General features: G+C 41.4%; 1 protein-coding gene across 1 annotated transcript in view; it reads right to left on the bottom strand.

Moving 5' to 3' along the window:
• Positions 1-12952, bottom strand: part of GYPC (glycophorin C (Gerbich blood group)) — a 34418-nt gene extending 21466 nt beyond the window's left edge. The window contains exon 1 of the mRNA XM_056349177.1: positions 12744-12952. Coding sequence (XP_056205152.1) covers positions 12744-12777 — 34 coding nt within the window. The 5' untranslated portion in view covers positions 12778-12952. The remainder of the gene's footprint in view (positions 1-12743) is intronic.
• Positions 12953-14664: the final 1712 nt, after the last annotated feature.

Here is a 14664-nt window from a genome sequence, read left to right on the forward strand (position 1 = left end):
CCATCAGGATCAAACCAATGTTGGTAATCATTTGTCATGGGTACTGCAGCAGATGGGAAGAGGTGGCAGTGTCCCTGGGAAAGAAAGTCTCTTTTTCTTAATACTGGTGTAACCATGCAGCCAGCTGGTAAGGGCCAAGGAAAACACACAGGCAGCTCTGGTAATGCCACAACACCATTTAATTGTGCAATGGTAGTGAAACAAAGGATGGGAAAAAATTGGTACCAAATACTGTTAGCTAGAAGATGGATTGGAAATATCCCAGCAAGGATGAGGAATGGGAAAGGCAGATATGCGTGCCCTGGGAGTCTGGAGAGATGATACGACCCTTGGCCACAGCTGGCATGACATAGTTTTGCGCCTGTTAAGGGACTGATTTTGCATTTCTTTCTATATCTCCCCTCACCCAGGATTATGTTCAGTGCGGGGTGGGGGGTGGGTGGGGTTGGGGTTGGGGTGGGGAGAAGTATCCTCTTAGGGATATAGATGCCTATGCCCACAGACATCAAGCTGCTACCTTAATGTGCCAAATACTGGCAAACAAAATCATCTGCAAAGCTGGACATCCATATTTATCAGTATCTCCTTGGCAGACTTCCCCCAGCCACCCACAAACCCTGGACCTTGCTGTGTGCTGCAGGCAGCAGGGCATGACTGGGGAGGGCTGGTCCCTTAGGGAATTGACAGTCTCTTCTCAGGTGTGAGCTGTGAAGGAAATCACTTAGGTGGAAAATGGCATGTGCTAGATGTTCCGGTTTCCAAGCCTATTTTCCTCATTGAATGAGGAATATAATAAAAATACATCCCTCTCCTCTGGAACGAGTCACAGACACAATCTTTAATTACAGGATGTATGCCCACCCACCCCTACTCCCCTCACCGCCCCCCCGCAATAACTGCTGCAATTTCATATCTGACAAAAATAGGCTCCAACGCCTCCAAAGGGAGTAGCTTGCATTTCCCCCTCTGGCCACTTCCAGCAGCTGCCAGACTCTGCAAGGTCCTGGGGCTGTGCTACACTGCATTTGAAAGGGAAGGGATTTACCCAGCAATTCGGTACTCTGGTCACTTAAAAACAACACAATGGAAGCAACGACATGGAAGTCATGCTCCTATCTGCTCTGCTACCGGCCTCTGGAGAAAACAGGACACAGGATACGCTTCCTGCCCAGGGAGGGGTTTTGCAGCCTGGGAGAGAAGGCATGACCTTTTCTGTAAAGGAAATGCAAGTCATGAAGAGGAGTAAGGGGAAAAAGTCCAGGCTGCACTTTATCTTAAAAGCAGTCATGCAGTCGTACCTTCTCTTGCTTTCTTCCCCCATATTTAAAGCTGATCTTTACTTATTTAGCAATGACACATTTTAAACAGTTCCATCCATCTCTGCCTCCCCATTGTTGCTCCAGTTAGTCATGAACCTTCTGACACAAGTCAGATGCTGTTGAAATGAAAGGTTTCATTCATTACAAGCAAGGAAAATCAAAGGACGTACTCCAAGTGAAGGGCTTGGCTCATGCTCTGTTTCCAGCTCACAAATGTTTATGTCCCCAGGATGCAGAGATTAAACATCTCACACAGAACACAGGAGGAGGAAGAACAGTCTTTGCCTGAGATTCACAGATTTTAATGGATTCCAGAAGGGGAAATCTTTTACCAAGGAGCAACAGCAAAGTTCATAGAAATGCAAAACCATTTATGTCCCCAGTCACATTTCTGCCTTCCAAAAGCAGGAGGGGTGATTTACTCCTCCTTGGTACAAGGAGTCCCTTATGGATCATTAATCCACAGGGAGAATAAGCTCAGGAGCCATAGATATATTTTCTTAATGTGCAACAACCTTGAATCAGCAAGAAGTATTCTTCTTTGGGAGCATACAGAATCAGTTTATCTTTATTTGCTCCCCACTACCCTCTGCCTTCAATAGTGGTTCCTAGAAAAGCTCTAGTTACCAGTGATAAATCAAATCACTTTGCCTTCATTAAAATCTGTGGTGATAGTAGATAAGGCTGCTGTGAGGTAAGTCAAGGCATTTGAAACAGAATAATATTAAAAAAGTGAAGATGTGAAATCAGCAAATTCTAATCCAAAGTCCAATGAAATCAATATGAGCGATCTTGAGTTCCAGGGTACAAGTATCTCACCACCACTGACTTCAGCAATGCAGTGCTAACCTGCAATGAGTAAGGAATTTCCTGAGAAACTGCAGAAATGTGAAGGAGACAGAAATGGGCAACTATTAGTTTACATGCCAGGACCTCAGGTGATGAAGATTTCTGTTTGCAGCTACAGCTGATCAGAAAACAAGCACCAAAAGTTAAGGCAGGAAAGGGGTTAGATCTGGTGGATATCTCTCGTTATTATGTTCTCATTTCTTTAGGAGTAATAAAAAGAAAAAGAGATGCATTTTGTCTCACTTTGGCTCTGTGAAACCACCTGAAAATATTTTGACAATGCTTCAGTTGCTAAGTGAGGAACATTAAAGACTGGTTATATCTATCTATTCACAATATGCAGACATTTACAAATGCCACTAGTCTGTAGTGGATGGCATTTTATACTATTTTCCTTGGTGAAAAATACGCAGCAGAGAACTACATTTTTCTATTTAAATCTCCAAAGAAGCACTCACTCCATGCTCAGAGTTGCCAGGTTCCACTTAAGTCTGGTAAATCCACATCCTTATTGCTGTAAATGACTTGCAAGAGCAGATGTGTAGCTGAAAGAGAAACCCCAAAGCTGACTGGTGTCTTTGGGCTTTATGCTTTCCTGTGTGTCTTTGTATGCATGCAGCATCCTTTATTTTTGCTCTTTGTCAAACGTTGTGTCACAGAGTTAGGCTTTGACAAGTTGAAAAGTTTGAAGATTAGAACAATCATGTTTACATGTATTACCACCTGCTACTTCATTTCTTCCATGGTGCTTAAATGTTCAGGCATGTGGCTTTGAAACACGCTACCTTTAATGCACTTTAAAACTCTGCTGGATTTCCAGCATGCTTTGATCTCCACAGTCTAGAGACTATCTCAGAGAATACAAATAAATATGTTTAGAGGGAAAATATTTTCAAGGAGAAAACACTAAAGTCCTTCCAACTTGATATACTTTGCCAGTTGATGTCCTACCTAAGGTTGGTTTTTTTGCATTTTATCTTTATGCTTCAGGAGGCCTAAATCTCTTCCCAGAATGAGCAACTTGATGAGGTAACTTGGAAAGATGGATGTGGTCAGTGCTCTTTGCCATCAGCAATGAAGTGGCAAATAATGGGTGACTTTTGTTTAGAAAGGAGACAGAAGGAGAGAGGATTTCTGTCCTGAGGAATCTGCAGACTAAACAAAGCAAAAAGGATAAATTCATGCAATGGAGGAGACCGTATTTTGTTAAGAAGGAATGGGAAGGATGTGAGAAGAAAGATGGTGGGAGCTTGCTATTAATAATGAGTAGGAAGGAGACGTTGACTGGAGAGCTGGAAACAGAGGAAGGACTTGGCTAACCCAGGCTATGAGCAATCTAGCTTCTTCCTGGGACTGGGCTGTACACCACCATCTTTTCCATCTCTCACTACATGAAGTCACCACACCACCACTGCCTTTGTGGTAATGGCTTGGACTTCAAGTAATCTCAAATTGTCCCTTGTACAGCAAGTAAGTAGAAATGAGATCTGGATTCTTGGGTTAGGGTGTGGAAAGGTAAGCTTGAGAAGGAGGAAGCATAAACTGGGGATATATGGTGAAGCGGGTGGGCAAGTAAGCAGGATGAGAAAAGTGTTTGGAGGGACCAGATCCATCCAGCTCTACAAAAGGTGAAACAGAAGGTGACTTCATTTTTTTTAAGAATAATCAAGGATCCTGACATTAGCTGTTGCTCAATCTGTACGTATGGAGGAGAAGACACCTCTCGGTGGGAGATGGGAAAGTGCCAAAGGCAATCAACAAGTTTCAGAATTTGTTCCTTTCCATTCGGTGGACACAGCCTGCACAAGAGGGACCTACAAAGCACCCTTCTCCTCTCTGACCTGGTGCAGCTCTTCTTGGCTGTGCTGATGTTAACAGAAGCCATTCACTCCACTCTTTCCTCATGACTGGGGCAAGAGTAGGATTGGCAAAAGGAAAAGTGATAGGGTGTGCAAAGCACACTGAGTGGTTTTGAAAAAGAGTGAAAACCCCATGACTTCTCCTTTTCCCAAAGCAAAGCGGAAGCTGGAACGGAAGCATGGCTCCCAACAGCAGTTGTGCTTCCTGCTCTGCTTTGCTCAACAGCTTAGGCAGGAGTTTCTGTAGAGATGTAGCCTAACCCTGTGTATATTGCCCTGTTTCCACCAAGGGCTTAATTGCCATTAACAACTGGTAGTATAGGCTTCTTTAAACTAAAAACTCCCAATGGGTTCAGTGAGAGTAAAATTGGATTTCTATGCAACACAGTCCAAAAATCAAAGTCCACTGATGTAATTATGGAAATTCAAAAGAGACAGACAATAATAAACTCTCTCAATCGTGTGATCCAGGATGTATAAGGTGTGTCCCAGGTTGTAAATAAAAATTCCTATGTGATGACAGGAAAGATCTGGAGGGGGGAGGTGTTTTGTAGCAATCTGTGAAGATGAAAGAACAAAGCCAAACCAACAGAGAAGAGGAAGGGAGATGGATAAGGGGGTGATTCCCAAAGGAAACAAGGCCTCAGCCCAGAGGAGGACAGGGGAAGATGTATGTCTTCCTTGTCTATGCTTTTCTTCCTTCCCACTGTCAGGACTGTGGGAGGTCCTTGGAAAAAGGGAGGGAATAGCATTTAACAACTGGGACCTGTGTGTCTTTCCTGTATTGAGATATGAGCACTTACCTGTGGGCTGAGAAAGGGTCAGACAGGAAGGACTAGGAGGTGCAGAGGGTACCTGAACTAGACAACTTGAGAGGTCAGGTGTGAGAGAGAGGTATTGATAGAGTCTGGTCCACTCTCTCAGAGCATCCTTGCATCACAGATACAGCAATAATTTAATAAATTGGTAAATTTATAGCCCTAATACATGCTAAGAAAACCTTGAAAGCAAATTTTAACAATACACCCATATAGATCACAGAAGATAGAAATAAACCAAAAACATTCAGGGTGTCATTTTAAACATACTTTAGAATTTTTGAAAATATATACAGGTTTCCTGGATTCTTGGATGACCGCCTTGTTATGGTACCTCTTCACCTTGCACTAGAAATATTTTTTCCCTCTACTCATTCATACATGTAAGTCCTCAGTAACCTGTGGTTAAGTGATTTTCAGGCTCTTTGTTTTAACTAAGGATTATTTGGTTTAGCTGAACTTGGTCATCAAGGGCTGCTGTTTCATCTCTTGTTAAGTGACTGAAATGTTTGAAACATCCAATTAGCAGATGAGAAGCCTCTTGCTTTTGTCTTAGTAAGAATGCTGTTGCAAAGAAAACAAGCTTATTTTTCTTGTGTACAGAGAAAAAAATTGCCTACACAAAAGGATCAAGTGAACCTGGAGTAACAATTCTGTGAAAGCTACTCCAGTATAAATTCATTTTCCCGTAACTGTTTGAGGTGAAACAATTACATAATAACATTGAATTGATTCTTGAATAAGTATTCTGTTTCCAAACGAGGGTAGTTATTCTTTAAAGAATAATTTTTTTTCAGCATGAACACGCTAAAATGACCGGTTTTTCTGTAAAACTGTCCTGAAGATGCAAGTACCAAATTCTCCCAGCACAGATGAGCTACTAGAAGAACACAAACCTGACCCAATCTCCTGCCTGCTTGAGGTTTAAACCATTCACTGCCTGAAGAAGAGTGCAGACATGGCCTGTCCTAATCTGGGTTCTCCCTTTTTAAATAGCTTGAGCCATATGGAACATCTACTTCCTCTTTGCTTCTTATTATCATTGCTTTTCTCTGAATCTTTGCTTATATGGACATGGGTCCTGTAGTAGTCTCCAAGATGGATTCAGGCAAGTAACCTAGATGCTTAATTTCAAAACATGGAGTGACTCAGTGTCTATACCGTCATGCGCTGCTACGCTCCAACTGTATATACAGTCAGCAGAGAGACATCTGAATCTGGCATCTGCAAGAGATAGTTTGTATAAGGCTGTTTCTCTAATGTTTTACTATATCATAAAAAAAGGATTTTTTGTAATGTTTTCAGCTTCTTATGTAGCCCAAACCATCTCCTTGCTTTCTTTCTTGTTCTTGAGTTTATGCCTCTGCTAAGCCTTCAAAAATACAGTCATTTTTTTCTGCCACTTTTGAAGGTATCTATCATACAAAAAGGGAAACGTGTTTGTGTGGGTATTGATCTGTGAATAGAGATATGGTCAGGGAAATAAAACTCCCTATACTGAGAAGTCTGACTAGTGAAAAGCCATGTAAGTGGTGAAGAGGGGTGTCCGTGTATAGATATGTATGTCTGTGTATATATATGCATACCGTTATACAGTATATTATATATAGATACACTGTGTGTGTGCATATATGTATGTATATAAAGAATTCAAATCCATTTTCTGGGTTTGGTGATACTAAAATAGTCTCTATTTGCAAATCTAACCACCTACACATATGTAAAGACTTGATGTCTGATTCTGCATTGCTGTGACCTTGTCACATATGCTCTTTATAATGTGGACTGCCTCATAAAACTAGACATTTTAAACATACAGTCTCCAGTAAAATAGGCATTTATCACTCATGATAACATGGAGCTGTCTCAGGGTGTGTTCAAAAACCCCCCTGCAACTTACTGATAAAAAGCTTAACTCCATTTCAGGGCTTATCTGAAGAAGAAAGAGGTAGACCCTCATGAAATAACTGATTTCTTTTTTTCCCCCCTAAGATGAAAAAGAGAGGGAGAGAGAAGGAAAAAAATCACTTTAAAACTTCAATGCAGTAGAACTAGTTTAACCCATTGAGATTTTAAGTGAAGTTTTCTGCTTCATCAGGAAGAACCCTGTGGTGAAACATATGTCAGAAGAGAAGATATGAGACACTGGCCTCCTTTGCAGATGAGAAGATTAATTAAGAGGAAAATCACTTAGCCAGATGTCTCATTGGTGAAACTACACGTGCGAGGTACATCTGCAATAAGGGAGCAGCATAGCACAGACAGTGCATTTGATTTCCATGCTAACATTGGGAATCTGGTGTGAATTAGACCATGCTGACTCTTGGAGAAACAGAGTTCAGATCTTATTTCAGCTACAAATTACGAGCTGCATGTCTGTTGTTATAATGTTGCAGTATTGTTACTTGATGCAATTGAGTTATGGGTTACAAATAAATCATCCAGAGAAGACAGTCCCTTTCTCCATGCGTGTTCATAAATTGTTGACAAACCAAACCTGATTTCTCCAAGTGCCACTTTTCTTCATTCACCAAGTAGTTTTTCAGAATGCCTAGCAGCTGGTGAATTTTTCATCAACTCATTACTGGGGTAACACTGCCAAATTCATTTGACTTAGGAACTTAAGTCTTTCAGAAGTAAGTAAAACAGTCTGTGTGCTGTCCAAATATTTGCCCAGCTAAGGTGTTCATGTATTCTTGTCACTGCAACATCTGGGTGTCCCTCAATTTTTCATGCATTTCCTATCACAACTTCAATGTGAGGTAAAAAAAGAAGAAAAAGTAAACAAAGTTTCTACTAGCACCAAATATCATGTGTAAAATTTTTCTGTTCTTTCTGTGGGAAATAAATAGGGCAATTGCTAAATGATTTCAGACCTACCTTTTTTCCTAAGCATGTGTTACAAAATTAGAGAGTGGGAAGCAAAGAGTTGTTGCCCCAGTGGGTCTATTGGAATCAATACTAGCTCCTGCCTCCTGGCTGCTAAAAATGCCTTCCCACAGCCAAAAGCTGCCTCTCCAGAGTGCCCCTGGGAAGCAGTCATTTCTCTCCTACCTGTAATCCATCCTTTAGGTAGGCTACCAGCCTTTTGAAGAAAGGGTGCCTATACAGCACCTAGCACAATCAGATCCCTCTGCTGGCTTGAATTTCTGTATGCTATAGGAATACTAATCCCGCCCCAACAATAGAGACAGGCACTCCACAGAGCAGACACACAAACAGACTTTCATTAGAGAATGCAGTCCTGAAAGCCTGTTGTACAAAAGGCTTTGCTGATTGGACTCAGTCATTTGAACAGCGGTGGATACAGGGTATATTCCACCAGAGCCTAGAAAGAAAGGTGCAGCAGTATCAGCAATGAGATGCAGACACTGCATGATTCTGTAATACTAATAGGCTTAAGCACATAACCAGCCATAACCTGAATCTTTAACATCTATTGTGTAAATAATTGGCTTCTCTTTTCTTTTTCTCCATCCCCCTATTTGTGTGTGTGTGTGTGTGTATGTGTGAAAAGCAGTGTCCAGAAATGCTGAGAGCTGTGTATTTAAAAAAAGCAGACTCCTATCTGGGTGGACATCCCGCCCATTCCCTCCAGCTTAGAGGTTTACCAACATTTCTGCTGTTAATTACTGAAATTTCAGGTGCATTCTGGGTCTTTCAATTCACAGACTTTCACATCAACATCTCAGGCAATTGGGGTGTCAGGGAAAGCCCTGGGGTATAAAGCCAAATTTTCCAATTCATATGCACAGTGGTGAGAGACAAATATAGAAGCAGAGGCAGTCAATTTACATAAATGCTTGTGGGACCTGTTTTGAGACTTCTGTGCTAAAAATGAGAGGTTGTTATAATCTATAGGTTTCCTTGCTTATAAATGCTCACAAGTTTACCAGTGATGACCAAAATTTTCATAATCAATAGCCTCCATTTTTGTTTATTAGTTATTGTCACAGACAAGTGCTTCTGTTGATTAAGGGCAATGAAATCAAATCTATTGCCAAGACAGTGAATAACGTGATTAAAAGCCTACAGGGATCATCTGTGGCTTCTCACAGGCCCTGTGTGAAACCCAAGTGGTACTGCTCCATGAACATTTAAAGGATCAGTCTGCAGCCCCAAAATGTATCTCAAAATGAGTTAAAGATAGGGCAAGGCTGCTGTCATAACCAGATTCACCATTCACTTTGCCTTTATTGGGGGGGGGGGGGGGGGGGGGCACCTTTGGCAAGCTCTCAACCTCTCTGGAGGGGACATCCCACACATACTTGACTCTTTTTGCCAGAAACCCTAGCTGTCATTGTGGCAGGTGGAGAAGATGGGCATGATGGAGCTGAGACCTCCAGCTCGTGGGACAGAGGCAGCAGCAGGGTCTGCTCCCCCCAGAGCAGGCTTGCACTGCTGGGCTACTGCTGAACTACAGCTGGCAATGCAGATGGAAAACGTGCAGTTCACAAGGCATGCTTTGCTTCACCCTGTTCCTGACCCTCTTCCTTTTTCTGCAGCTGTGGCATGGCCTGAGGTCCAGTCTTGACTCCTGGTTTCCCTTTGGGCCAATTCTTCTGCAAAGCACAGACTGGACTGCTTCGCTACCTGCCCAGAAGAAAAACCTTTTCTGCTGGTAGGTGGTGAGGAAGAGAAGCCTCCACAAACTGCTTTCCTTAACCACTAATGCCTTTGACGGCTGGCATTTGGAGTATACAAGGTTCCAAATAAAACAGTCCCAGCATGCTGAGTACGGATTAAGTCCTGTAAGGTGCAGGGCACCTTCTCCAAAGGGATGAAAACGTTTGACCCCTGAAGATGGTTTTGCATAGATCACTGCCTCCCAGACCAAACTTTGACCAGGTGACATTTATTTGCGTGAGTCCTTCACCTCATTTGAGCTGTCCCATTGCCTCCAAACTGGGTCAGTGCAGTCTAAAAGGAAGAGCACAAAAGCTGCAGTCTCAACAGAGATTGACAAACCTATGGATTTCCTCAGATTTTATAATAAATCAGACATCTACTGCCTGTACATCTGAGCAGAGATTCGTGCAGTCAGGCTAGGTCCCCTTTATATCAGAAGAACTAAAAAAAAAAAACCCAAACTGGATACATATCCACAGCACAGTATTGTATTCAATCCAAGTCAATGAAATCCAAACCGAACTCCATTTTTGGCTTTGGTAACAGACTGCTTTACTTAGGCATTCCATTTTACTCCAGCCACACACAAATGTCCATTAACAATTAATGACGTAGTAAATATACACACACTGCCTAACATCAGCAGGTAGAATTACTGGCTCCCTTGCCTCTCTGTTGAGTAATACAGAGAGTCCACTCAAAGCAGTGGGATATCTGAGCTGGGCATGGGAAGTGCCCAAGGTTAGATGGTGTAGCATCCCCATATCGATGCGGAATACATTTGCAAGTTTCACAGAGTTGAATATTTTAAATCTGAAACAGTAGTCTGCTCCCACCTGAATTGCCAGGATCATACTGTATTTATAGAATGAATACAAATTCCTTATCAGCCTTGAGCGAACACAAGGAGATAAGCAAAGAACACGAGCAATTAGGTAACTTAACAGTGTTCAGTTTACATCAGTAGGCAGGTGCTCTGTGGTCTCACCTGCAGGTATTCAGCAAAGAATTAATATGTTCAGTATAGTCAAAGGTTTTTACTGATTCTTTATGCATTTTCACACCCATTTCAAAGATTTTCACTATGGTTATGAAACAAATTTGTCTTCCCAATTACTCTGCCTCTCTGGCAAACATCTGCTGTCCATGCTGTGCAGTGCCTGTCAGTACACTGATCTTTCAATATCTTGTTTCTTGCAAAAATTGCAGGAATTTTACTGAGAAATAGGACCCTTTTCCACAAGACCTACCCCCAAAACCTCTACCTTTATAAAAACAATGCACCAAACTTGCATTATACAGGAATAGAATACTATCAGACTTCCCTCTAATTTAATTTTGGTTTTAATCCATAAATCTGATACATGTAATTTAAAAAAAAAAAAATCAAACAAAGAGAGACTGAAACTAAATAAAGGAACATCCTGTCTGAATCAGTAAGGGAAATTCTGAGGTCAAATAAAGAATAGGTAGTAAATATTTTTCAGTCAGAATACTTCTTCTAGCTAGATTGGAGGCCATTCATTTTCACTGGCAATCATATGATCTTAAAATGGTTCAAGCTGAGAATTCCTGCCTAGATTTTGGAAAAAAACAAGAGAACCTGATGAATCAGCCTTTTTTCATTATGAACAGACAAAAGGCCCCCTGGGGTACTAACTCCTCATCCAGATTCACCCTAGGGCCTTCTGTGGAGTCCTCGAACAATCTGGGTCTGTCAGAGAAGTAATTTGTAATGTATTCAGGACTTTAGAACTGGTCCTGGACTTGTCACCTGGCCAAGCCCATCACTAAAGATACAAGATTGGGTCTGGACCCTTGCTGATATTGCACAATGAACAAAATGCATCTCAGTGAGTCACAACCACCCACCTGCACAAGCTTGGAGAGCACCAATGGCAGAAAATTACTCAAGGTTTTCCAAACCCAAGCTCTCAGAACCCTGAATGTTTCTTTCCTATCAATAATAGAAACCAAGCCATAATAGAAACAATACAAAACAAGCTATAATATTCTAAACTGCTGAATAAAAAGGATCAAAAAATAATATAAAGTTAGTATCTAATCTTTCTTGTTGGTTAGAACTTGCAAAAAGGACTGAAGGGTAAATAGAAATTACTGGTCAGGATTGCAGAGGTGCTGCTCACTGTGTCATTTCTGCTGGATCAGCCTGCCTCATTCAGAGCTTGGGAAACATCATCAGTGTCAACATCCACGCAGAAAAAATATTCTTACAGCAGTCTCTGGATCAAATCCTGAACCACAGGCACATCACAGCAGTGTCGTCTGTACTTTTTGCCTTCATTACTGGTACCATGGTATGCTAAACAATTCTGCTATTGGCAGATATTTTTTATTATTTTATAATTTTATATAAAATAATATTTATTAAGAATAATACAAAGCTACTGTCTTGAATTAAAACAGCAAAGATTATACTAAAGCCATAAAAGAGATATGGAGCTATTGCAGCACTGAATATTCAGAATTTTCCCATTGATTTTCTCAGCTTATGAAAACAGAATCCTCCCTCTTCCCCTCTGCTTTCTTTTTAATACTGTCCCAAAATGAACGCTACCACGCTGCAGCTGAGCCTCCGTGCTCACTTGACTGTTCAGGCCAAACTCTCTTTTAAAATTTACTGAAATATGCAGAGTTACGCCAGCAGAGGACTTGCCCTCCTGTACCCTTTCTTGCTGAGAAACTAATTTCCTTGTCCTTAATCCCACGTTTCTAAATTTCCAGGAGCAGAAATGCATTGTGGCTTTAAATATAGACTGCCAGTTTGTGGCTTGTGTCTCATATTACACACAGACAGCTTGAAACTCTGAAGACAAGTTGGGCAGCACCATTAATATCTCAGAAAAGCGTCAGTATGCTTTTGAAATGCTCTATATTTTCATTCCTGAAGGTGGGGGGAGGGAAAAGCATTCAAATGAAACTTTTCTAAGCCAGGGTTTAGGCAGAAACGTTACTAACTTTGCTTGTTCCTATTCAGAAGCCAAAGTTTGCAGAGCCTCTTTCAGTTCTTCACACACCCGCGCGTGCACAAACACAAAGAATAAAAAAGGAAAACAGTTTCATCACAACTTTTTCTCTTCAGGATTAGTTTCAGGCGTTCTTTTTTCTTTCTTTTTTTTTCTCTCTCTCTTTTTTTTTTTTCCTTTTTACATATGAAACACATTAGACAATCTTTTCTTTAAGCAGCAGACTGAAAAAACCACTCTTATTGTAAGGGGGGGTGGGGTGGGGGGAATAAGAGTACTCACGTGGTTGAGATGTTGTATTGTTTTGGTAACTCATAATTTACGCCTTTGAAAAATGCCTTATTTGTCTTGACAGTCTCTCTTCCCTGCTCAGAACCGACGGCAGGATTGAACAGAACAGCTGGAAGAGCCCAGGAAAATGCTCCTCTTGTTCGGGCTCTCCTTGCCTGGCTCCTGACCCCTTTACAACTGGAAAAGGAAACAGCACATGTGTCATTCTCTTTTGCCTGTGTAGCTCACATGAGCGGGGAGGGGCACCCATTTGCAGATAGCAGTAACTGTATTCAAGTTTTGCAACTTGGATGTGTTCCACCCCTTTGCTTTTACTAGCCAGCAACCAGTGGAAAGAAAATGCTCTTTTCATTCTTCGCCAAATCTAGATGCACCTATTAGATTTGCTTCCCAAAACCCTACTGACCGCTGTTGATATTATTTCAAGTGCAAAACTTGAGCTGGCTACCTTCCCTATCACCAGTGGGTGAGACTGAAAGTAGGTCTTTCAATTTTCATTGCCCAGCAGCATCCTTAACACTCAGTCTAACCGATTCTGTCCTTTTAATGAGTGAAAATTGAGAATGACATTTACTAGGTCGGAGTAGTTGTGTCAGTATATAGCACAGATCTACCCTGTGCTCAAAACAAGGAGGAACCTGTGGCTGAGGCACAGGCTGAGGCACAGGTAACTCTAGTCCTGGCACTGACACAGGCTTGTTATGGCACCTTCAGCAAAGCATTTAATCTCTGCCTCAGTTTGCCGTCTGTAGAATGAAGATGATACAAGAGATGTCCCCCCAGTCTTAGAATTTTTATTTTAATCTCCAGGTAGGCATTGTTTATAAATAGGATATCTTTATTGGTGGGCATGGGTTAGTTTACTTATACTCCACAGCAAATTTTTCATCCTGGACTAGACTACCAGCTCCCTCATTTATATTTTTGACATTTAAAAATATTTGGCTATCCACATGCTATACTGCAATCAGCTGTATGTAGTTGTTTTAGGTGTGCAAACACAGCCTGTCTGCAGTTGACGTGGGCTAGGACTTCTAGGTCATACCAAAATACAACTAATTTATAATGCATATGTCTTAGACACTCAGAAGAGTGGACAAAGTTTCCATTTTCCTCGTCTCTGTGAGTCAGGGTGAATTAACCGCCTGCCTGTGACAGCAAAAACACAGTAACCATCGGAATGGAAGTGGAAAAAAACAGAGTCATGAAATTCAGGCTGAGACTCATCCTGTTTTGCAAAAGTGTTGCAGGGTATTTCTGTGAAATCATCTCAGTGACCTCCTACAAAAAATCAATGCTGCAAACTTGGTTCACAGTATTTATTAAACAGCTATAAAATCGAAAGAACAGTGACTTATTTACATGCCAACAACAAATAACAGCTTGTTTGTGAGCATGGATACAGTAAATGACTTTACTCAGCATTTTCCACACTCTGGGCTCACAGTAGAAAGCCCTGGAACATTTAATGATATACAAAGCAAGGCACAAAATACAGAGAGAAAAATAATAGAAAAAACTGACGTTGCTCCACTGCCTTCAACTCTGTAACACAGCATTGATTTACACCAGATAGATCCTCTATGAAAATACTGATGGGCATGTTATTTATTACCTCTTTTTTCTATATTTGAAGCACAATGTGCACAGGTAAAATTGGAACTTTCTGTCCTAAGGCATGAGAATTGTTGTCATGCAAAGTTATTACATTTAAATCTTTCATCATCCTGATCCCTGAGAAATTTCACAACTGCTGTTGAGAAAGGACTTCTCAGCCACTGCAGCTGAACTGAAGTATTGATGCCTTCATTATGCTAGTGCCAGTGGCTTGGACCTTTCCCAGGAGTCTTGTGGCAGGCTACTCAAGATGGCATACACACACTCAAGTGGGCTGCCTAAACTCTACCCAGGT

The sequence above is a fragment of the Falco biarmicus genome, chromosome 8 (assembly GCF_023638135.1).
Source record: "Falco biarmicus isolate bFalBia1 chromosome 8, bFalBia1.pri, whole genome shotgun sequence".
In the NCBI taxonomy this organism is placed as follows: Eukaryota; Metazoa; Chordata; class Aves; order Falconiformes; family Falconidae; genus Falco; species Falco biarmicus.